At 32.0% G+C, this 26,808-nt stretch overlaps 1 protein-coding gene across 1 annotated transcript; it reads right to left on the bottom strand.

The window, feature by feature from the left end:
* Positions 1-1,165: 1,165 nt before the first annotated feature.
* On the bottom strand, positions 1,166-24,598 carry LOC113402972 (dipeptidase 1-like). The gene is made up of 2 exons (XM_026643367.2): positions 24,153-24,598; positions 1,166-2,866 (listed from the first exon to the last, which is right to left on the bottom strand). The coding sequence occupies exons 1-2, from the start codon at positions 24,309-24,311 to the stop codon at positions 1,523-1,525; spliced, it is 1,503 nt and encodes a 500-aa protein (XP_026499152.1). The 5' UTR covers positions 24,312-24,598; the 3' UTR covers positions 1,166-1,522.
* Between the last annotated feature and the right edge of the window lie 2,210 nt (positions 24,599-26,808).

Here is a 26,808-nt window from a genome sequence, read left to right as displayed (position 1 = left end):
AAAACTATACTATTTCCATTTCTTTATTTTCTCAATGCCAGTTCTAATTTGATAGTTGTAGTGTTGTGACCAAATAAGTAATGATTTCGATAGCATATATTTATTATATTTTAAACAAAGACAATAAAAATATTCAAATATGTTTACTTATAATAAATGTTGGGGAGAGCTCATCGAGTGACAGTGACGATTCATCAGATTTTGATTAAAATAAATAAATAAAGATTACCTGTCGTTATAATTATTTCTTTTCATTGTCGAGTACCTACCTATAGTCTATACCTACTTATTTTACAACAGCTTCGAAAATTTTAAAGAAGTTGGTATTATCAATCAAGAAATAATAATTTTGCCACCTCTAACATAAAAAAAAAGAATGAATACGTGTAACATCTTGTAATGAAATATAATATTACTTAATAAATTTGTACAAAGTATCCGGCAGTAGTTTTGTTTCTTACATTTTGTAAAAAATATCGGGTCTGTTATCGTGTCACGTTTATCTATATAGCTCCATCAGCTATATAACTCCATCCCTATCAGTTTCTCCAACTCTGGTATAACCTTGTACGTGTGAAACGTCATATTTTTTTTATAATAATGCATAGATAATGTAAAAAAGACGCTCGTTCGAGTTTTCACAGGAGCTGTCATCGAGAAAATAAAGAAATGGAAATAGTATTATATTGGTGTTCATTGCCTGAATTAATCCAGAATGCGATAACGAATGGGAACCTCGAAAACATTTCTTGCACAATTTCAGCTAAATCAGTCTCAATCACTTCTTATAGTTTATATGTATTTATAATGTATCCTATGCACAATTTCATCCTAAATGATGACACTTAGGATGAAATTATACATATATTATTGTTACATGAATTGTTTTTTTTTTAGTAAATGATATCTTATGAATCCAACCTTTTTTTCTTCACTAATGATTATATATAAGATAGCTCGAGTAGTCAAAGTAAATAGAATCGAATAGTTTTAAGAATATTTAAATCATTATATTAAATATGTATATTCAAAATATACATATAAAGTTTTACTGAGCCTTTGAATTAAATTTACTATAAGATCAATTAAGTAGTACTTATAAAGTAAACTTATGTAATACAAAAATTATAAGAGGTTATTATTTAATAAATTAAACAACGCAAAATATAAATAAAGAATATTTAATTTTCTATAAACACATTATTTCTTTTTATAATCCTTTTTTTATTAAATCTTGGCTCACATCATATAAATCGCGGATCGCGTTGGGCTTTCGTCAACGAAGTCGTGTGCATGGATGGAGAAGAGGTCAGCGGCCGAGCCGCGGGCAGAACGTCGAGACGAAGTACCCAGCACGCGCGGCTCCTTAGCTAAACAATTTGTGCAGATCGAGGTCAGGTAAAGATAACTTTAATTTCTAAATCACATTTGGACACTAATATACATGTATAACTACGGTCAACAAGTGTCAATATTGAGCAGAACGTGGGGGGCCGCGGAAGCGCGCGGCTCGCAGCCTGCGTCACGCGGGCCCGTACACGCACTCGCTACGGCGTGCACCTGGTGTTTCCTCTCCTGGTTGAACCGCGGCACGTCTCCATTGATCTCGCACTCGCTCTACGTGCTGAAGCACACGTACGACATTCATACCCGCCAACTTCCGCACATCTTCTTCACTCCAATCTGGATCCCGAAGGAGCTCCGCTAGTAAATGCGGATAACGTGATACATCTTCAAGTCCTTCAGGCGGCGCATCAATGCCATCGTACCCCGCACCAAGACCCACATGCTCTACTCCTGCTACTCTCCGTACATGGTTTATATGAGCTACAACATCCTCCACAGTCGCACGTTCGCCACAAGTAACAAGTTTTGCATAAAAATTAATCATTACCACACCTCCATTCGCAGCTATCATACGTAAAAGATCATCTGGAACGTTTCGAGATGAATTGCAAATTGCTGCGGCCCCTGAATGAGAAAAAACTACTGGAGCCTGTGAGGTTTCAAGAGCGTCACGGGCGGTCTCATCGCCGGCATGCGAAAGGTCAACTATCATTCCCAAGCGATTCATTTCACGTACCACGGCGCGTCCGAACTCTGTAAGTCCACCCGAGGTGCCAGCGGAACGCGCCCATCGCGTATCACAAGTATGAGTCACTGTCAAATATCGAGCCCCTAGATGATAAAAAGCACGAAGAACCGCCAAGGAATCCCCAAGAGCATGGCCGCCTTCTACTCCAATTAATGAAGCAATTCGGCCTTCACGATGAGCATCTAATAATTCTTCTGCGTCTGTAACTAAAGCTAAATGCGCTGCATTCATTTCAACTATTCTTTTGATAACATCCATCTGTTCGAGTGCTAATTGTACAGCGTCTTTATCCCGGGCACCACAAGGAACATACGCTGACCAAAATTGCGCGCCGACCTGGCCGAGTCTCAACCGTGGAATATCAGTATGCGACCAGCGCGAACGGGCCCACGGCTCCAAACCTTCCAGGCCGGCACTTAAATTAAAATCTCCTATTTTGTTATGGAGAAATTTACGCACATTCCATGCTAAATCATTATGACCATCAACTAATGGGGAATCACGTAACATGCGCCGAATAGTTGTTAATCGTTGTTCGGGAGTTGCACGCCCGCCTCCACCAAGGGCAAGTGGCAATGCAAGAGCAGCACCTAGCGCGGCTAACACAACCAGTGCCGCGAGAGCGACGCGCCAACGCGGTCTCCGCGGCGTTGGCTTTTCGTCAGAGCTTCCTGATGCAGACGCTGATAACGAATCCGGCGCCCATCGACCACATCTTTCCGCCACGTCTGGGAGAGAACCAGGAAATGTCATTCCTTCGGGTACGGCCGCCTGAAACAGAATAATGATAGATTTGAGAATATAGTAGTAACTATATTAGGAGTTTTATAAAACTATTATTTTTAAACTTAAATTATTATTAAAATTTTTATGCCTAAATAAATATCTGAGGGAATAGTGGGCTCGACAAATGTGTCGGGTTTGAGGGCAATTAAATACTCCCCAGAGAAGAACTCTTCGTTACTAAGGCTGTAGTTAGTGTTGTGCGGATAGGTTGGAATACTGAAAAGGGATGGTGGCGAAGGAGCCTTCATATGGCCAATGGCGGCGCCCACATGTCTCCACCAGAAGGATGACCTTGGCGTCAGGTGGCCTCCGCGCCAGTCGTAAAACTTTAGCCAAAAACTTATACTTATGTATGACAGCAATACACAGACAAGCCAGAGCTCTCAAGCGCAAACATACAAGGAGTCCCGACCACATGGTAAACTGGGAAGAGGATTTGAATAAAGAAGTAGAACATTTTTTATTTCATATTTTGATCATTTCTTTTTGTGAAAGATTCAGTGGCATAATTTCCAGCAGCTGAATAGTTCTCCACAAGGAGCCTAAGTATTTTAAGGACATCAATTTTACTGGTACTTTAGTAGGTAGTTTGCGCGTGTAACGAAAAAACGTTCCTTTGGAAACGTCTTCGCCATTCGAAATTGAATTTTAGTAGTGCTTATTTTTTCTTTTAAATTAAAGAATTATTTGCAAGAAATAATCAGCCAATATTTTATATGTAAGGTAGCTAATGCGAACCATGTGATAATTAAGCTGAATGAGCATATGACCCACTTTTTTTTCTATTTCTTCACCAACTTCCCGTGATTAAATGATCCCAGAAGGATGTCTCATGCTTTTTCTTCTTTTCTAAAATTATTTAAATAGTCAGCCCTAAAGAACGTCTTAGGCAAACATTATCAAATGAGTACTATTGATTTATTTACATAAACATAAGCGATATTGGATCTTAATTGCTACATCAAATTGTTTTGTATCTGAATTTGTTTCCCTATCGATATTATATTATCTTTATTTATTGAAATTATTATAAGTTTACGAACTATATTTCAATCTTCTTCGTAAACTTTTAATGCTAAAATAGAAAAACAAATGATAGTTAATAGGATTGAATATCTATCATGTAGTTATAAGTGTATTTTATATTATGATAATAATAAGCGTAAGTTTGTTTGTATTTGTATAATCAATTTCACCACCCACCCTATGTTTCAACTTTTTAAATTTCCTAACCCAAAGGTTTTCTGAAAAATCGTTAATAAGCGGTTTATATTTAACTATCTGTCCCGGCTACACACGGTTAGAATAAGGATATACAGAAAACGGCTCACGGGGCGTTCGTCAATAAAGTTTTTTTTTTTTTTCGATATCTTTAACAATCTTTGTCATATTTCAACCAACCTTTCTCATGAATCACTCATTGGTCCAACACCCTATGAAAATCCGTTCCGTAGTTTTTAGTATATCGCGTTTAGATGGACAGACGGACCGAAGACGATGGGAGAACATTTTTTTTGTAATGTGTAGGTAGTAATTTGTGGAATAATTAAATATCAAAAACAAAATTACAAATACTCTAAACTTTGATCAAGCATGAGCTGTGGTGAGTTTACTAAGTAATGTGTCATATAAAGAAAACACAAATAATATAAGCATTAATTATAATACTAACTACTTATTATGTAATTTTTTTTTCTAATTTTATTTAGGGACTTTTTCCACAGGTGAAAATGTCAGTCCCATCGTGCCATAATCTGATTTGAGTAACATATTAATAAAATTACTGCATCTTATTTAAATTTAAAACTATAAAGTATCCTGGCTGCTTCAGACGTAGGAGAAGCCAGTATGCTTTGAAAAATTCCAACAGCACTTCAATTTAAATTATACTTTCTCACTAGTTATTGTCTTTTTTCCCTATTCCGAACACATTCCACCAAAAAATGTTGGATATCTTCTTCTTTACCACAAATGTCACAATTAGATGAGTTAACCTTTTTCATCATGAATCCAAACTTGTTTAGAGGAACGTGACCAGAACGTATTTTTAAGGCCATCACAATTTTTTGACGATTTAAATCTATATCAGTAAACCACGGGATACGGGGGCTCAGCTTGTAAGGTTTTGAACCAAATTCCTTTAGTTTTTGATCGTTCGTCAAAATATTCTTTAAACTGTTTAAAACATCCCTTTTTATACTTCCCCAATATTTCAAAATAGTTTGGTCTAATTTCTATTTCTCTTCCTTCTAATAATGCCTTCTTTGCTAAGCAATCGGCCTTCTCGTTTTCCGTGAGTCCGACATGAGCAGGAACCCATTGCAATACGAAATCAATGTCTCTTGCATTTAACTGATTTATTTTATCTAAAATTTTGTATGCAATGGTCATTCCTCTTTTACCTCTGACTACTATATGATGTATCGCACTTTTACTATAGGAATATATAACAAACTTTTTACAATTAATATGTAAAGCATAAGAGATCGCCTCATGTATTGCAACGAGTTCCACTGTCATAATACTAACATTAGCACGAAACTTAAACATTCTTCCAATATAACAATTTGGATCATAATATGAACATCTACAGTTTAGTTTTTCTTTAGATCCATCAGTATAAAGTGGATACCATCCAGTATAATTGGTATGTATTTCTTGAATAGTATTTTGTTTTAATATATTAATATCAAGACTATCTTTGGAACTTTTAACTCCATCTAAATAAAGTTTTGCTTTATCAACAATATTAATTTTTGAAACCCAAATATTTAAGTTAAACATATCAAGACCGTTAGTTGTTATTATGAGATCTTCCTTAGTTTTAATATATGTAGTTACAATTAAAGATTTTTTTTGGAGTTCCAATATCTATTACCTAAAACCGAACTAAGTTCCGAAATATACTGAATGGTTTTATTTTCCGACAAAGATTGATTTTTTAAACAATATTTAGTGGCAAGATAGGACCTCCTTATATGTAGTGGTGGTATACACAAGTCACATTCCATAACGTGTATGGGTGTGGATCTTATTTATCCACCTATGACTCTCATAGCCTGATTTTGTATCTTATTTAGTTTGTTTAAATGGGTATCAGCACTATTGTCATATAGGAAAGACCCATAGTCTATTCTACTTCTTATAAGTGTTATATACAGTCTACGTAGATGTTGAGGATGCATACCCCATTCAGGTTCAGCCAGAACTTTAAGTAATTGTAAAAATTTAGATGTCTTTGTACATGTTTCGTTTATATGTTAACCCCATCGTAGGGATTTGTCTAACCACATTCCCAAATACTTGATATTTTCGACTGTTTCTATTGTTAAGCCATTGATATTTATGTTTAAGTTATTTCGTTTATGAGCTCTAGTAAAAATGCATAATTTAGTTTTAGTATCTGATATTTCTAGTCCTAATGTATTCAATAGACATATAAGATAATCTAGTGCTCTTTGAACATTTAAAGCACTGTCTTGAATATTAAAATTATTGTTAGAATATAAAACAATGTCGTCAGCATATTGAGTCAGAAATACATTTTGTATGGTTTGACAAATTTCTACGGTTGCTGCATTGAAGAGTAGTGGAGACAAGGGGTCTCCTTGTGCTAGACTTTTACTCGTCCACCTTTCGTTATAAAAATCATTTACATCGCTTTTTATTCGTAAGTGTCTTTCACTTAAAATTGACCAAATGTATTTACATATTAAGGATCCATTAAAACATTATTATATGCACCCTCAATATCATATACTTCATCCACTCCAGGAGCACTATTTTTTTCTTTAATTATATTTTCAAATTCATGAATACTAAAATTAGCTTCCAGTAAATTATTATTAGATGCAAAGCGAGATGAATCCAATTTAGTAAAATCAGGGGCGAGAGATCGTAAAAGTTTTACTTTGTCCTCCTCTTTAGTGGTAGTTCTAGATCTTTTCAAACCTTTAATCCACTGCATTTTCCTCCAAACTTCTGTTATTGTCATATTTTCATCAAAACTAGTACAAAAATTATGCCAATTATTTGAAGAAGCCTGCGTTATTAATAATCTTGCATTATCAATTTTTTTTTCTAAAATATCCGAGTTATTAGGTATCGGGTTTTTCCTTAGATTTTTGAGGGCTAATCTTCTTTCCGCAACAATTCTAGATAATGTTTTGGCAAACATTTTTGACAGGGGTTTGTACAAACTTTTATAATCGGTATACTTTTGTCGACAGCTATTGCTGGTTGATTTAAAAACCAATTGTATGCATATTGAACATTATTAGAATCACAAGGAGACTCCATGAAAATTTTTGTTAATATACTCTTATAGATTCTCCAGTTAGCCTTTTTGTATTTCTTTTAATAACAAAATTTATAGATTTTTCGTAGGTAAGAGAATATTTAATTATTAAATGGTCACTACCAAGATTCTCATTAATAACATTCTAATTCTGAATATTAACCGCAATATCTGTAGAATAAAAGGTTATATCTGGTGACGAACATTGCAAAACACCATTTACCAGTTTTATTCTAGTAGGATTGCCATTATTAATAGTGATATTATTATGTTGAAGGGCACTATCAAATAATTGACTTCCTCTGGAATCAGTTTTATGTGACCATGTGGAATGTTGACCATTAAAATCTCCAGCAATGATTGACTGTCTCGAAAATAAAGAGAATAGGTTATCCCAATGGGATTGATTTGTATTTATACTTGAGGGGCAGTAAACCGAAACGATATTTTTTAGATATTTACAATTATAAATTTTGACAAGTAAAACTTCAATGCCGGTATTACCAATATTAATTTCACTAGTAACTGTTCTTAGCGATTTATGTGTAATTATCGCTACGCCACCATACGAATCACCTCTCTCTTCTATAAATATTATATTGACTAATTTTTAAAGTTGTTTCGTATTGTAACCAAGTTTCACTTACAATTGCTATGTGGACTTTCTCTCTGTTTAACAATAATTCAAAATCAATTAGTTTAGGCTTCAAACTTTGTGAATTCCATTGTAAAATGTTTAAACAAAAATATTTTATAGAAGTATTAGCCATCAATCAAAATCTGTAGTATTCTTTTTAAAACTGCACTACTTTTAAATATATCAGACAACATCACGCTCGCTTCATCAATTACAAGCAGAATTACTTCATACAGCTTTTCCTTAAATTCTTTACTTGAAAAAATAATTTCCTTCAACTTTATTAATAGGCTTTTCTTTCTTGATAATTTTTCATCATTATTGTCCGTATTAATATTATTTTCAATACTATTAACTGATTCTCCATTGCATGTGTTTTCCTCTTCAAAGCAAACGTTAGAATTTATTATTATTATTATTCCTTTATTTGTCTTCTTTTTGCGCGAGGTTTTTTTAGTTGTTTTATTAAGATTTGATTCTGCGATTGATTGTGATTCTGAGAATTTAGGGTCTTAGACGTTAAAACTTCTTTATATGATCTTTTATTTATATAATTTAAATTTTGTTTTTCTTTACAAGTCTCAATTTGTGAATTTCTCATTTCAGGTGTATTATTTATATTTTGTTGAAGATAAAAATCAAGAGCCTGTCTATATGTAAAATTTTTGTAGGGCAGGCTCTAGCTAGGTGACCAAACTTCCAACATCCAGAACATTGGGTTACTGGGAAAGTATATGGTTCAACCTTGAACCTACATCCGTATCCTAGTATATACGAGGGCAAGGTTGAACTTTTAAAAGTCAAACACACTGTTGAGCTGGGTACCCATTACTTTTTTTCATTTAAGCGTCTAAGTCTAATCATTGAAAGAATTTCTACGTCACACTCAAATATTTCTAGAATTTCTTTTTCTTCTATATCTAGATCTACATTTTTGACAACGCCATATGTAATGTTCACTTGATTTGTTAAATAACATTTATATTCTAGTTCAATAAATTTAGGACAATTTAACATCTTCTCTGCATCACTTTTATTACTAAATGTAATTTAAGTTATGTAAGGGCCCTTATATTTAATTCTTATAATATTTTTAAACTCTAAAGTTCTTAATAACTTGGCCATTCCAATTTGTTTAGGCAGGATTTGCTTAGATGATAGACAAACTTCGTAAGAATCTTCTGCGTCAGATAGTCTTCTATGAGCTCGTTTTGGTCTTCTTTGCACTGTTGTAAAGTCACCATCTCCATTTCTATTTTCATCACTATCTTTTCTCTGCCTCTTCTCCGCTATTCTTGATACATTGGAATTTATCCCATTAACTTCCATATTGACAATCATTTGTTGTTCACAAAAACTATTTACTACCGCTTCTTCATCAATATCACTTAAACACAATATTGGTGAATTTAAATCATCCATTTTCAAAACACATTATAAAATGAGGGTAAACTTAAAAAACTTTATAACTCGTAATGCGGAAAAACTTAAGACGCGTGCGATCACTGCGGTAATGAGGACGATGTTTTGTATTATGTCATGTCATCAAATATGATTTTTAGTTTAAATTTATTCCTTAAATAAGTTTTAAAATAAAATCAAAACCAAAAGTTTGAATTAAAATCCATTTGTTCTTGTGTATCTTGGAAACTGCCGCAAAAATTACTTAATGGACTGTTTGAAAACTTTACAGAGGCCAGATTAAAACTTGTTTGTTTGTCTAAATAAAACATAGTTGCAGTTAACATTTACAATATTTAAAAGTTTCCTTCTTTATGGAAATAGAAAATACAAGGTCGCAAATAAACAGTTCTTATTTTGATACTGAATTTACAGTCACAGATTACCGAAATGCATCATCAACTTATATCATCAAATATTATTATATTAATCTATACATATAATAAAATTGGGGCGTCTGTATGTGATATTAAAATAACCGTTTTTAATAAATGCACATGTATAGGTATATATACCAAAATAACATTATTTTTTTTCAATTTTTGACCGTCTTTCTGTTTGTTCCAGCTAATCTCTGGAATCGGTTGGATCGATTTTGACGATACTGGCAGATAGCTTATGTAATAAGGAGTAACTTATGTTAGAACGATAACTTTTTTGTTAAATTGAAACGCGCTCGAAGTCGCGGGAGCAGCTAGTAAAATATATAAAGAAAATGTTGATTATTAAAATAAGCTATTTTTTTCTCATGTTGTCTGTTTAAATGTTATATCTAAAAATGCGGTATTAAAATGACAATGGATTTAAATGACTGAGTGCTATCCCAGCTAGCTAGCAAGATTTACGTTGAACATTAGCCGTATTAATTCTCTGTTAGATAAACACAATAATTTAAACGTGCACATAAAAGGAATTAATGCATAAATATGTACATTTTATTAGCATCTTTGGTTGAAAAAGAAATGAATGGCAAGCTCGGTGGCAAAATATTTTAAAAAAATGCCTACTTTTTAAAATAGTCATTTAAACTTATATTTTATTTTAAACAATATAATAGGTATTTAATATTTCAGTGTATGAAAAAAAAATTCTAATAATTTGTTTAAACTAATGTTTAAAGTAAACATTAAATTCTAGTTATAACTGAGTACCTAATTTTAAATGTTATCAAACATACAGTATGTACCCGTTTTACATACATTAAACAGTAAAAACGCGTTCTAACTAATTACTTGTTTTGACTTGTATTGTTACAGTCAAAATAACTAAACCATGTTAAAAATGTAAAAGTAACAGTCTATAAATTTTCCACTGTTGAGCTGAGGCCTCTGCTTTTGGTGAAGAGGTTTTCCGAGATTATTCCACCACACTGCTCCAATGCAAGTTAGTTGGTGGCTACACATGTGACGATACATATAAGTTTTCTCATGATGTTTTTATTTTTGCCTTAATATTTTACGTTTTTTTTTGTAAATTCAATATATTTAGCAAATACCACAGGTTTGCGAAATATATTGATACCTGCGGAATCCACAAGACGACGAAATCCCAGAATGCATCCATAGACAGACATGACAATAATTTGCCGCGTGTTCAATTATGCAAGGGGCACACATAATATGGGTAGGGGCTGGGACCTGAATAGCCTGTGACCCATTTACAGAGAGAACTAGCGCGAACGACCCTTGTTCGTCGGGATTTCACTTTAACGGAGTGGCCACTATACAAATATTGTACTTATAATTTTTTTTGTAACAAAGGCTTGGATGTAAAATGTTTTACTTCGTTATTTATTTTTAAGCACATTCTAACTTTCAATTAAATAGTAGCATAAAACTTAAAGCTTAATAAACTTCTAGCTTTGAATCAAAATTAAACATTTTTATAATCAATGATATTTGTTTTTATTATCTTTAAGCAACAGAAACATAATCTACGTGGAATAATTACTTTGTTAACAGGCTTTCATATTGAAGCCTTAGTTTCTAGCATTTAATAAGTATGTCGTCAGATTAAATTTAATTGTAAGTTTTTGTAATTGATACCATAAATAAATTATTCACTTATTATACTACAGCGTTATACTCAGTTGCCAAGCATGAAACTTAGTAATAGTATTGAGAACTGGCCAAATTAGAAGTGGCTACGAACGGTAACTGAACCCCTCTAAAATGAGAAAACTCGATGATATTAGTATTTCTGACGTTAGTTTTTATTGTTAGCGAGGTGAAATCTTTCATAAAAATACATAATGCAATCCCTAATGACTACATTAACTGACTCACTGACTCACTTACTAGAAAAACGTACGTACGTAACGTGTAAGATTAATAACGATATTAGAATATACAAAAGATAATTTAAAACTTTCATAAAAACTACTAATTTGAAAAGGTTATTAATACGAAGTTGTATAGTGTTTGTTGTGTACATACAATTGCCACAATAGAATTAAAAAATTATATCCGAGAAAAAAAGTATTAATACCTAATATTCTAATCCTATGCAATCTTTTGAGATTTAAATTTATCTGTTAACGGATATTATGTAACTACTGGCTTATGTACTCTCTTTTTGATATTATACATTTTATGATACATTAATAAATAAAGAACTTTTTATTCAACGCTTCAATATCTCTTTTGACCGAGAAGTTTGCAGTGAAAGAGAGCATCGTAAAGAGATTTGCATGTTTCACAACAATATTTAGAAGGATTTAAGTAAACATAAGCTTCTTGCAATGATTATTATCATCATGTGTGTGTGTTTAGTAAATGTTTTATTTGTGTTTGTGGTTACAAGAGATGTTTATCTCTTGCTTGGCGGTGAATATATATGCACCACTGAACCAGTCTGGAGGAGTAAGCTTCAAAACCTTCTCCATAAGACTAGACGAGGCTTTGTCTGTTACCTTTTTTTATACGCAAGCAAAATACCTAACGTGCCTTAGACGTGGTACCGTACATATTTTATATTTTAATTTATTCAATATTTATTTATTAATTACTGAAAAAAAATCTTTAAAAGGCGCTTGTATTTTTCAATTTAAGTTCCTAGACAATTATTTAAATAGCTTAAATGGTCAAACAAAAATACACAGACCAAATACACGATTAAAAATACAATTTAAACAACCACAAAACGTGTGAACAGATGAACTCCGCAAACGAAAAATAATTATTCGTATCATTCAATTACAATGCAAATTTCGTTCGAAAAACTCAATATTCCGGTTGCAGCCAAAAAGCTCAGAATAATTTGTGTCTACAGCTTTATTAAATTAATTTATAACTTGATGAAATGAAATAATGAGCATGCGATATCATGCATTTTACATATAATTACACTTGTAGGTAAGATTTAATGACATCAAATATTTACGGTCACTAAGCGGCTAAGACAATAAAAAAAATATTAATTGATACTTGATTTTACGATAGGCAGAAGCTTTTAGTCATATAATATAAACTGATGCATTTATCCAAGCATTTTTGTTTATTTCTTTATCATATACAAAATATTTATCTAAATTTTACATATTGTTTTTAAAGATAATGTACTTACTCTTTTCTTCATAATGAATATTTTATGTAACAGTATATAATGTATTCAATCCAACATTTACCTTTATTGGCTAAGTTTATTTCATGTTCCCCGCAATCGTTGGGAACTATTCGCCTGAACGCTCCGTGTAATAAATGTATATCTATAATGAACGGAAAGAAGCCTCGGCCTGGCATTTTCCTTTGATCAGAAAGGCTCCTCGTCCGTTCTAATTGCTAACAATAATTTGCGCGGACTTAACGGATTGTGTTTCTGACGTAATATTACAACAAATAGGTTTCTTGGTTATGTAAGACAGGTTTTTATTGACCATTTGATCTCATAATAAATTATTTCTTTTCTTAATTAGAGAGGCCGTTTGACAAATATCAGTTTAATATTAATAGCTTTTAAGAGTATTCTACCTAAATAAGATTGTTTAACAATAATATTTTACTCGACTCGGGCAAATAACGTGTATTTATTCATAACTTGCAAACTACCTCCTTAGGGTAACTCCGATACTTATGCAAAGTCATAAAAAATATGTCACCTTAGAGAATTAAAATAAGTTTTATTTACGAGAAAGTTTCAACCGTTTTGCGGGCGAAACAAGCCAAGAGTAAAGTTGTGAAAACATAGCAAGCAGGCGAGCGAGCGGGGCGGGCGGAGCTGCATCGATTCGCTGCAAGCCGGGTTCGGCTCAGCCTGCTCCAACGTCCGGCATAATGTTGCGTGAAATTCGCGCCCTCATTGTTACCTTACAACTAGCCAGCCTTCCGCACCGCTCCTTTGTAGAACACGGGCCTGGATGCCCCGTGAACCGAACGGTGTTTAATGAATGCTATGCGTAATTGGAAGCGATTTATTAATAATAGCGCGTTTTAGTGTTGCCAACGGAAGCCGCATTAATGATCCTTGAGAAGCATTATTTGATTCAAGTGTAATGTTTGATAAGGCGAGATTATTAGATATCATTTATTAGGTAGAACAAAAAATAATTGTATATACACATAAAATCGAAATAAGAATATCGTACAAATATATAAATGTAAAACATTAAGCTTATCTTCTGCTTTCATTAGTTACTAAAACAAAACGAAAGAACGTAAGAACTAAATTCGATAAAGATTGAATTTCATTACATATTTACACTTAGAGTTTCCTTTCAACCTAACACTCACTGGTAATTTATCTTTGTTACACCCAACGGGATACCTTTAAACACAATAGTTGCGCAACTCGTCTTAACCGACCAGCCATGGAGCGTCTGGTACATTTTTAAAGGTAACGCTTTTTTAGGTGACCGAATTTTTTAACTAGGTCATCTTTAAAATTAGATGTCCCCTTCCCCTAATAAGGTCCGGCCACTAATAATTGACAAGGATAATTTTTGAGTATTAAAAATATTTAACACCAAGAAAGTCTACAAAAACCAATGTGTGTTTTAAGTATTTTTAAACTCATATAAGGCTAGCGCAAAGATACACCTATTAGGATATTCCTCATAGCAAAATAGAAAGTAAAGTTTCCTCCATTACTCCAAATCAAGAACTCTATATGGGTTATATATTGTAAGACCCCATACAAGATAGAATAAAAACATGTGTTTCAAAATATAAATTAAAAGCTAGCTTAATAATTTTGGCTACAGGAAAACAGACATACTAAATTTTTTTTTTATAATGTTTCACAAATTACGATAAAGTAGTACTAGCAGCAAGATATTTAACGCCATTCGATCCTGTTTATTGTAACACTTAAAACTATCTAAGAAACCACGGCTAAAAAAATATAAAAAAATTTCATCATACGATTCCAACGTTTAATAACAATTAAATTACTCAAATGCATGATGTTTTTAGGCATTAATTACCGCTTAGAATCAAAACTTCAAACTTAACGTTCCGGTCAATAGCACGAGGTTGTCATACCAACTTACTGCTATGGTATAGGTTGGTACTGACAAAGGATATTTGATCCCATATCACGGCAGTTTATAATTCCAGCTGTCAATTAGAGCTTTATACAATACCCTACCCAATTTCACTCGAAGGTGTAACAGTTAAAAAGGGTTTATTGTACTGAGTTAGCCTATTATCCGTTGCTAAGAAATCCGACCACCTACCTATTCTGAACTCCTTTTGCACACGCGTTTTTTATAATAGAAACTAGCGGATATCCAAAATAAAAATCTATCCGTAGCCGCAAGTGAGACCGATATACCAAATATTTCTTACAATGTTGTTTTTACATAGTGTTAGAACTAAGAGAGTAGCAATTTGTATACATTGAATTCGTACTACTAAATATTAGTAGTAGGAATCCGCTTATCTGAAAGTATCCGAAATAATCGGATAATCCGAATATATTTCGTGTCCGTAACCGTACATGAAACCGCTAAAATATTATTCATATATCCGTATCCATATGCAGATCCGAAATAACATAACAACCCAGCTTTCAATTACTATAAACATATGAAACTCAAGCTACAATTTTGTTTGACCACTAAGGCGCGATTTCTTTCCCACTAAACTGAGACAATCTATCCTAATATTATAAATGTAAAAGTAACTCTGTCTATCTGACTGTCTGTCGCTCTTTCACGGCCAAACCAATGAAATTAATTTGACGCAATTTGGTATGAAGCAAACTTGAACTCCAAGGAAGGACATAGGCTACTTTTTTGCCTAACACATGACAACCACCCCAAAACCGCGAGTGTAGCCGCGGGTGACAACTAGTTTAAATATATGCATATATGGTGTGAGTGGTTACTTCGAGGATATAACAACCTAAATCATAATAGTAAGCACACGCGGACATAATATAAGAATAATGCATAAAGACCGTCAATGCATAGATTAAACTATTAAACTTAATAGACATTCAATACAGAGTAGGCATTCATTTCGTAAAGTAGAGGTGCCTTAAGAAAGGTTTCATTGAAATTTTTATTTTAAAGGCTTCCTTAAATCTTCAATTTATTGCAAATGACTCGATCAATCGTTCAATTAGTTTTTATCAAGTCAAATAAATGTTATATAATATATGTCTTTGGAATAATACGAACTAGTCTCGCTAAAAACCCATAAATAAATTCTTTATCATGTTTGAGTACGAATATTGACTAAATATTAGCTAAATTCATCGAATCGATCTGTTCATAATGTTATACTTTTTAAAACAGGCTTGAATATGTTTTTGGCTTTAAACAATCTTGTCGCGCCGAAAACGCATTAACGTACTTTTTATTCGCGCTGGAAGCCGCGGCAGCTATTTCTCGAGTGTAATAAATTATTAAACATTAACATAGCATGTCTTTTGAAAGTATAAGTTATTAAAAAATCGAATATCCTTATCTTAATCGCATAATTCATTTTTCTTCAATCAAAATAATACAAACGTTTCTAAGTCTTTTTAATATTAGGGTAATTTTATATACTCATAATAATGTTATAATTAAATTCCCCGGCAGCGTTAAATTATTTAACAACATCTAAATAGAAAAACGACGCAAACTGTGTATACAAACGTCACATTCCACCTAATTTTTAACTTCTTTTTGCATGAGTAAACAAAGAATGAAAACTCTTCCCTTTTCATATCTTAGTCAAGTAGGATGTAGAGTTACCGTAACGGTCTAACGTCAGCCATTAAATTAACTAGACTTGTACTTACACTGAACTCATACCGGGATGTAATAAATGAAACTAATTATATAAAATAACTAGCACCCCTGTTTTAGCTCCAATTGTTTGTTAATGACTAAAGATACATTATTAGTACACCTCCATATCATTTATAGAGCATACATTTTAAATTTCAAGTTCAACCCCCGTTTTATCCCCTGATGGATGGAGTTTCGTAAAATCCGAAAACTCGAAATTAAAGCCTAGGAGTTTTGTAAATAAGAAAAAATTATAAAGAAATAAATAATGTGTAATTGTAATTAATTTCTAAAATCCATATTAATGTTATTAAAATTAAAAACTTTAAAAATCCTAATTATTATTAGAATGAAAATGCAGAAAACGGGGATTTCCTTTTCGCAATTACGCTAGATCTTAATCTATACTAATATTATAAATTCGAAGACAACTCTGTCTGTTGCTGTTACATAGAACCGAATTTGATGAAATTTTGGTATAAAGCATGGTTGAACTCAAAAAAAGACGTAGTCTTCTTTTTTACGCTTAAGGTCTGACTAACCCTTAAAACGAGAGCGAAGCCTCGGTCGACAACTAGTTGCTTATATTTTAATATGGTCATAAGAAATAAAAAGAAATGACTGTTTTTTTAACGCGTCTTTAAATTAAATCAAATTTAATTATGCCAAAAGCTGTTTAGAAAAATACCACTTTAGAAAAAAATATACCTTTACGTGGACGTGCGATCCTGGTTCAAAAATAAATTACAACCGTGGAAATGGATTCGCGCGAACAAAATCATAGACGCGGCAAGTCGTATACATAATTGTACAAAAATATTATCCAGACAAGTAATAAAATTTGTTCAAACGACTATTATTTTGCTATTCCAAATAAATGGCAGTAAATTTGATCGCTTCGTTTGTTTTCAATTATGATTGAACTACCCAACACAATTTGATTCTTGTTGTTTGTGTTGAGTGACTAAAGGTAAATACAGCATTTTTATAAGGAAAAGTGTATAAATAATCACAATTCTTCATCATATTAAGCATATGCTAGTAGGAATTGAATCTATGCCAAATTATTGAAATTTTTTGATGATCGTTAATCTATTTAGGATTAAACGTTTACTATGTGCGTTTTGTCTTTTCCGATGAGTTATATTTATGTATTATTATTTAAATCTAGTACGAATGTATACTCGCGCTGACATAATTTCCCCGTTATTTAATTGCTGGATTCGCTTAACAAAAGAAACATCGTGATATTCCGATTCAAAAGTCCCAAGAATAGTAGCGGAAAATACAATACAAAACGATATTTTCTTGGCCTATATTTGTTTAGCTCGAGATTAAAAATATTCAGATTAATTATATATAGATTTTTTTTTTTTCATATTCAAAGATAAATCGGTGTGAATAGAAATATCTTGATTTATTTATGTAGCATCTTTTTTCAAGGCTATAACCATTTTATAATTGTGAATTGCAAAGAACGTGGATTTCATTTTCAAGTAAAACTAAAGCAGGCCTCAACTTTCCTTCGGAAAATGTTTTTGTAGCGTGTTTAACCACGCTGCGCTTCTCCGAAGCTGAAATGCAAAACGAGTTCTTTAACGTTTTCAAACCTGTACATTCTTTGGTTAAAATTGACGCGATCTAGCCATTGGGACATTTCGGCTCCAAATATATAAAAATTTAAACGATACATCATAGAAACGAATAATACTCTGGAAATTTCGGTAATCAATATTGGTCATAAACGTATATAACCAACATACATTTTCAGTAAGTCGTGTAATTTAAATTGATTATACAGGGTTATTGGTAATTCGACGTATTCCCGTTAGGAGGTAATATAATAGTCACCCCCTATTTGCAATCATTTTAACCCCTATATGCATTATGCAAAAGTGAACCATTTTTGAGTTATCGCGTTTTTTAGATTTTTTCAAAATAAGTCAAAAATGCAACTTCAAAAATTTATTAAAAAAAAGTATCAATTAAAATCTATTTTTTTCTTCTGATTTATAAAAACGATTAAACACTGGATATTTTTCTATATTTAAATAATAACTATCGGACCAAATTTAAAAAACTTACATATTTACTTAACTTACTTACTTAATACAAATTGAAATTAAATAAAAAAAAATATTGAAATAATATCGTTTTCCGTCTCGCATTTTTAAATACCTATCACCTCCTAACGGGAATACGTCGAATTACCAATAACCCTGCATATTTTTTTAAAATTATTATTTTCATTTGATAAAACGACTGCAAATTACGTTAAAAATCTTTGTAGTTTCGAGCAAAAACTGTACATATATTTATTTATGTTTGAACCATCGACGAAAATAATTATATTTACGAATTAAATTTAACAAAACAAGCCGCATACATCATTGCAGTGCTCCTAACAAAAACAATACCTTACAGAACACTGGATCTCAGGATTAGTAGAACTCTTTATCTGCATAACTTTTTTCATTCCATTGCAAAGAAGAAACTCGATTCATTTAACTGTTATCCGCTAAAGTTTTTATCTTGGCTTAAGATAGTGACATCTATACTAATATTATAAATGCAAACGTAACCCCGTCTGTCTGTTAGCTAATCACGACTAGATCAATCGTAATTAAATTTAATATAGAAGTTTTCACAAACGATACTAGTCTTATTCAATACAAAACCTATTTGACAGTGTACATTACTTGTATTTCCCTATTAATATTATAAATGCAAAAGCAACTCTGTCTGTTACCTCTACACCCTTAAACCGCTTGAACTGATTTCGATGAAATTTGATATGAAGATAGTTTGAGTTTGATAGTTTGTTAAATAATGTTTGAGCACTTTTATATTTGGTAAAGAATTTAAATTTCGCGCGGATAAAGCTGCCGTTTCAGCTAGCATAGAATGCATGAAACTTTCAGTGTTTTACCTCATCTAATAAGTAACACACTTAGTAATCATGGTTGTAATCACACATGTCATGGTTATGGTAGGAGAAGATTAAAAGAGAAAACTAAAATTATATTCGTTACCGTATATTGACACGACGCCAATTTGTTTACAAGTATAGACTATTCTATTAATTGTTCATTTATTATCAATGACAAGAAGACTCTAAGCCACTTTACGAGAGACGAAATGACAGGGATACTGTACCGAAAAAAAAATGAGAGTGGTAAATTTCTCTGAGTGTCCCATTAATTAAACTGCACTCACGCCAACGACCTCAAACATATCTAGTCATAAAAAAGAGATACAGTAAACCGTCCGTTATGCAATAGCGTGTCGAATACAATCCAAATCCTCCTTAGTAAGAGAAGAGGCCTTTACTCGGCAGTGAGACATTTACGAGTATTCACTTTAACTCGTATTTCAAATGTAGACTTGCTAGTGTTTATAGGTTTATTTTTGTCTTTTGTTAACAATATTTTTTTAACAGAATATACTAATAAATTGCTAGGAAAAACAATTTTCTCTGTTGTTTATTCCTTAGGAAATAAAATGATATATATAGATACGGTTTTGATTGCGATTATTCAAGGTCTGATTTTGATTTTCAGATTTGCTTATACTAAGTTGTTTGTTATCGTGCGTCAGTTTGTAAAACGAAATCAAACTGCACAAACGTGAGAGTACGTGCAAATACATACACCCAGCCACGCAAATTAAGCATTCCTTTAAAAATACGGAATTGCTCGCTTGGGATTCCGAAATTACGAAACTTAATAAAAAATATTTTTATTTTATGTCATTAATTATATTTTAATAATTTGTTTTACATCTCTTTGGCTGAATAATAACTAAAGACTATGGTGGTTCTAACCTAGTTAGATTCGGACGAAATACTGCCTCAGTTACCAAGTAGGGAAAATCTTGTGCTATATTGTCTAATTGTAGCCAGGATTTTATTTTATTGAAATCTTAATAATCAGCCAAACTGTCAAAGAAATTTGACAAAAAATATTGGTTAACTTTATATTTAACATTTCTTTATTTTTTCGCTTTGTATAAAATATTGCAATGTATTACTTATACTTTCTGCTTCTATCTACAGATACAGAATGCACTAGTTTTTTATTTAAAGAAGTCAAATGACCATATGGGCACTTAATACTAGGTACCTTTGCTATAGACATTGGCACTGCTGTGTGCAACCAGCGGATGCCAACCAGGCGGATCCACATAAAATGATTTACGTTTGCGTACTTAAGTGAACATTTAGTGTAAGTGGTAAATAATTTGTACTTACTAATATTTAAATTTAATTTATTTTTTGACATAGCATTGTTTTTTCTGGTGAGTTTGAGTTCACCCAAACCTCACGTAATTTAAATTTTTTACTTATCAATTCGACATGGTTTATGTTTAGTTTACCAAGGTATAATAATTAAATTAATTATTAATTTAAAGAATTTCTTGTAAATTATGCAGATAAATTTTACTTGATGATGAGACTTAGAGCATATAGAGGAAGTGTGTACATATATTAAATAAGTATATATATATTGACGAGTAAGATTTTGATCTTATATTTTTACTAACTACCCATTCCGGCTTTACCGGTGGGTACAATAGGGGTTTATATACATTTTTTAGATTAAATAACAAATAATAATAGAAGATTTCTTGTTTTTTACTGATCAAAAGTTAAAAACCTCAGCTTTGCTCTACGTGTAAAATATATGTATAAACCTGCATCTTGAATCATTTATTTATTGATGAAAACCGCATTTAAATAATCCGTTGCGTAGTTTGAAAGACCTAAGTGTACAAACGGCGAGTAGAGATTTCGTTTTATACTATGAAGAGACGCAAAAGGTTACTAGTACTTTTTACACTAAATATGACGGTGTCATTGATATTATAAAAATAAACGAGATCGATAACGATAAATTAAAGATTTACCCACTTTTTGAACAATGGTACTTGTCATTTAAATGTACATATATCTTGTTCTTGTTGCCTTGGACTTGGTTTTGCAAATATATTTTTTTAAATCTGTGTATGTCTTACTCGTTATATAAATATACAAATATTGTTAAAAGTATATAGGTATGGGTATATGTTTTATAATTTTGCCAGAAAAGAGTCCGAATTGAAGATTTCGGATTTAATTTCTTGAACATAATAAAACTATATTTCAAAACATATAATTTTTGTAGAATTATCATGAAATGATTCGAATTATTTTCAATAATAAGTTTGCTTTAATAAAAATAATGAAACCTATCCATTTACGACATTACTATGTATAATAATAACAACATCGAAATCATGCATAGCTAATAATTATAATGTAACAATACGATAAATTGTAAATTATACTGAATCACTAATAGCGCAGTTGATTTAATAGCATACTACTGTATGATGAATTTTTAAAGCTGTTTCGTGAACGTAAAGCCGTTTATATCAGTACTATATATATATATATATATATATGTGTGTGTGTGTGTACAGGAAATAATACCATTTTATATGTGAAAATATTCGTATAAATTCGTTCAGCTGCAGGTAGTCGGTCTCACATAAATAATAAATGATTTACTTTCTTATTCTGAAATCGGACGAAACACACGTTACCGCCAGATTTAGAATCATTGCATTCGTCTTTTACTGAATAATCAATTTTTATACATTGTCTATTATGCCTTGATTTTAAACAATACAAAGTCTCGCTAAAATTTTCATTTTAATCATATGCCGATTATAATATTGGAGGTAAAAGTAGGTAGAGACCTAGAGTATATAAAACAGGTAGTTTTATCCACTAAGGAACTTCGTGTCTCATTCATGAAATTTTGAAAAGTGTCTTACGATTTTTTAATTATTTTTGTTAATATTGCTTTATATTTTTTGACATTCCATGGTCGTCTTCTGCGTAGACTTTGTATTTTGAAAGTATTCTATGAGGCTCTACTGATATAATAAGGAAGTAACTGCAGAAGGAGGAGTTTTTAAAAACTGGAATTAATCCTAGAAAGTTATGTATTTAATTCTTATATTATATACTTTAATATATATTTTCAACAAAAAGAGTTTCTAACTAAATATCAGCTCAGATGTAGAAATTGAAAAATTAAAATTAAAATTTAAGAGAAGTTAAACGATACGGACTCTTAAAAAAGAAAATATTATTGTCAATTTATTGCCGTATGTGGTCATTTTTAAATGATATTTTACAAACATACAATATGAATGATATTTATTTACTTTATTTTGATAAAGTACACTTTTACTATCATTGTAAACTTAATATAAAGCTCTAAATTATTCGAAATGTAACTCCCGCAAATCATCATGTGTTATGTGTCACCAGTCTTACGTAGAATTTAATGTCTATTATCTTGTACGTAATTTTATGCTGTTGTTTTTTTTTTTTTAATTTATTTGAAAAGGTGCTGCTTTTAAATTAAAATATATTTATTTTAAATTATAATATATTTCAATTTATTTGAAAAACAGCTCACTTATTATGATACCTATTGAACATTCATAAAATCTAATTTACCTGGAATAAAAGTTGTACGGGTTCATATAAAGATCATAAGTAAAAAAGGTTTATCCTACGTCGTACATAATTATTATTTACGCTCATTATATTACCTACTCCTTTATTTTACAATTACCTCTTTGTCATATTTCATGGCTTTGTACTTTACTCGAGATGATGTAACGAAACAGACTATAATTTATAATAATATTTTCTTTTAAACTAATTAATAAAATGTTAAAATTTTGTTGTCCTGTATCATTTATTTATCATTGTTCTTTGTTGTCGACTAAATATCAGATAAAGTATTCATTGTCATGTGTTTACCTACTTAGTAACTGTTATGTTGAAGATTTTTTTTTAAATATTTTATTTGTAAAATGCAAAAAGATTATGTAAAATAATATACATATAAAGCAAACATAAAAATAAATTATTATCGGTGATAGAAATCTCTTTAATTTCTTCTAAAGCTACAAATAAACAAATTAAAATAACGTATACTCACGTCAAGTACAAGAACTGTCAAAGCCTAACTTCTATTATGAAAATAAAAATGAAGTTGTTATATATTGCGCAAGCGAATGAATAAAGGAATATCGAAATGACTCATTCTTCCGAGTCCTTAACCTACCGAGAAATTATTGCGAAGCGAGTAAAGATAATGACATTTACACAATAATTCATACATAAATTCACGAGATAATAATAATAAAATAAATTATATTCAAATTAATAAGTCATATCTGATGATATGCTATGTACATAGTACGGCTGTTGATACGTGTGAAAATTACAGAATTTTTCATATTGTATGTAATAAGATGTACTTAAACCAGAAAGAAGTAGTCTAGTAGTAAAAAGTGAATTGTTCTTTTATTAAAGTTTTTAAGAAAAATGAATGTAATAGAAAGTTTAGAAATAGAAATCTTACTGATCGTCTAATAAATACAAACATACCTTGAAATCAGGAATAAAAAAAGATACGGACATATGAAGGAGCTTTAATGTCACTTACATAAAACGCAATCGTGGCGACATGATACAACAACACAACTATATACACAATGGGTGACATGTGAACACTACAAACAGATCAGCGTGGAGAAGGCCCCTAACGGGCCGTGACAACATGCGGATATGAGGGCGCGAATATTCGACACATACGTGGGCGTGCGGAGAGGTGATGGCGCGACACAGACACGCATGAGCCGCGGGTGCCACCTGGTAGTCCATATAGTTTCCGTATCCCATGTGGTCGCAAGTACAAGCGCAAGTTTCGATGTGCCTCCGTAGCTCGAGTTCGAGCTCCCAGGGTGGCTCCATGAGCGCGAGCAGGCGGGCGGGCGCGCGCCGCGGCGTGCCCGCGCCTCCGCGCGCTGCTAATGCGGCCCCAGGCCGTGCGCGGGCCGCACCTGCGCGAAGCCACCTGCCACCCCACCCCCCGCACAGCGCCTTTCAGCATGCAGCTCGCAACTCAACGCAACGAGGCGCCGACAGCGGCGCCAAGCTCTCGACGGGCCCGGGACGCTCCGACCGTTGGACGAACAGCCGCGACGGGCGCAGCTGACCGCGCGACGACGCACATAGCGTAGAGGCCGGCTGCCGGCAGGGGAATGCCGCGGCCGCGAGCTCGGCCGAGCGCCCGGGCGGCCCGGCCGCGCCGGCGCCCCGAGCTCCACGTGACAGCCTGCTCTCCGCCCACCGCCCCAGCATCCGCACCCTGCATCGTCGACCACCGGACAAATCTTTCCAATGCACAATCGTCAACTTCAATTTATGTTTCTCAGGTAGAAAATACAGCTATCTGCATTCAAAAACGAATATCTTTTTAAATCATCTTGACTTAACATTTATAGTACCTAATTTATATGAAATAAGTTAATCAGCAAATATATACTAATATAAATAATAATAATACATACTTATACGTCCCTTAAGTTTAGAATCTACTAGCAATTAATAAAAGAAAGTTAATCTAGTATAGTCGAAGACAACTTACTCGTAATTCGCAATGATTTATTATTTCGCGTGAATTAAAGACATAACTGTGAAATATAACTTTTTTTTTCAAATTCGCACAAAAACTACGAATTCCTTCGACGGAGAATGATATAATACGTTTCATGATTTACACATAATATAGGACAGGATGTAGCTTGTTATGTCAACTTAGTCGGATAGAAAATTGTCGGTCCGAATACATTTAAAGCGAATGCTTCTAAAACTATAAGGCGTTATACGGAAACTTTGTATGTAAAATTTGTAAATGCTTACTATATGTATGTTTGTTTCATTAAAAAAATGAAATAAAGTTAATGGCAAGCTATAGATAGATCGCTTTGCTCGAAACGATTTTTGTATCATATTATTTACACGTTAATTAATACAGTGTTGCTAATTTCCTAATTCTACGTGTAAATAAATATTAACATATCATATACATTTTTGGCTTTCTGTACAAATCTGAACAATGCAGGCATTTCTTTAACAATTCAATGTAAAATATTTTAAAATCAATAAAAGGTGTTTAAATTAAATTAATCAATAATAATTCCCAACACTTTATTATCACTAAAATATTTCATATTAATATTTAAAAGTATTTATCCTATATAAGCTGGGTGTTTCGTTTCATACGAAACACCATATTAAATATAAAAGTATCCTTTTGTTTATGACACGTAAAATAATTAGACTGAATGACACGCTGAAGTACCATAGCGTAACGAAAAAAAATAAAAACTTGACGCAATATTAAAAATATTTACGATACCTTACTCAAGGAAGATTTTCGTTGTCGTCTCGTAATCAAAAATAGAACCCTTTTAAATTCTTCTTCTATGCGTCAGTTACATTTTTCAAAATAGTTTTTATTTATTCAGCACATAAAGGTGTATCGTTAAAATAACCGTTATATAATCGTTGTTTTTTATGCAATTATAGACACCTTAAAGTTTCAAGAGATATGGTACAGCAAAATAAACCTTTATGTTTCAACAACAGCAAAGTACGAATGAATGATAAAATTATCATCATTTAGATGTGTACACTTAAACGCAGTTAAAGAGGGTAATTAGTTGTAACAAAAGTAACTTATGTAAATACAAGAAAGCTTATATCTCCCTCGGACCATTAAACATTTGATTGTGATAATTTTTTAATGAGAAACTGTTACTTTTCGAATGCAGAAATTTAAAAAAATGTTTAATTTTCTCTACAGACACGCCATGCTCTCTTAAGGTTATATGAAGCGCAATGTCAAGAGTTTCGCCAGGACAATTAAGCAAAGACTTAGCGTAGATGTAGATATAGCATTATAGCTGAGTATCATCTCAGGCCCGACATTCGAGGAAATGCAAATTTTTATGTATTTATGTTACAGAGTTTATTATGCAACAAGGACATTAAATATCAACGCGCTCAGGACACATTTAATATTCAAAAGCCCTTCCCTTTATTTAGGTAAGCTATTCATTTTTTTTTTTCAGAAAAAAATGTCAATAAGCACAATAATATCACATCAATTGCTATATAGCAATTTTACAAATAAAGTATAATTAAAAAAAAAAAGTATATGACTTCATAAGAATAAGACATAATTATGCTTCTTTTATTTTGCTTAAAATGTCTTACCAAATATGTTTAATGTTCCATTTTTATAGGTGAAAACTAATACTTATCCATTCTAAGATAATATAACACCAGCTTAATAACTGATGTTCTTTACTTAAAATAATTTTATGAACAAATTCTTAAAAAAGTGTTTCCTTAATTATACATTATACCTATATTGTTAAATATAACATAAATGGTCATCAGT

This window comes from Vanessa tameamea, chromosome 16 (assembly GCF_037043105.1).
Source record: "Vanessa tameamea isolate UH-Manoa-2023 chromosome 16, ilVanTame1 primary haplotype, whole genome shotgun sequence".
NCBI lineage: Eukaryota > Metazoa > Arthropoda > Insecta > Lepidoptera > Nymphalidae > Vanessa > Vanessa tameamea.
This window is presented reverse-complemented; position numbering and strand designations above follow the sequence as displayed.

Excerpts from the sequence above, each read along its gene's own strand:
- LOC113402972 (XM_026643367.2), bottom strand. The coding sequence starts at position 24,311 with ATGGAGCCACCCTGGGAGCTCGAACTCGAGCTACGGAGGCACATCGAA. Across the intron at positions 2,867-24,152 it reads TCACCTCTCCGCACGCCCAC|GCGGCCGTACCCGAAGGAAT; the intron begins GTATGTGTCGAA and ends ATTCTGTTTCAG.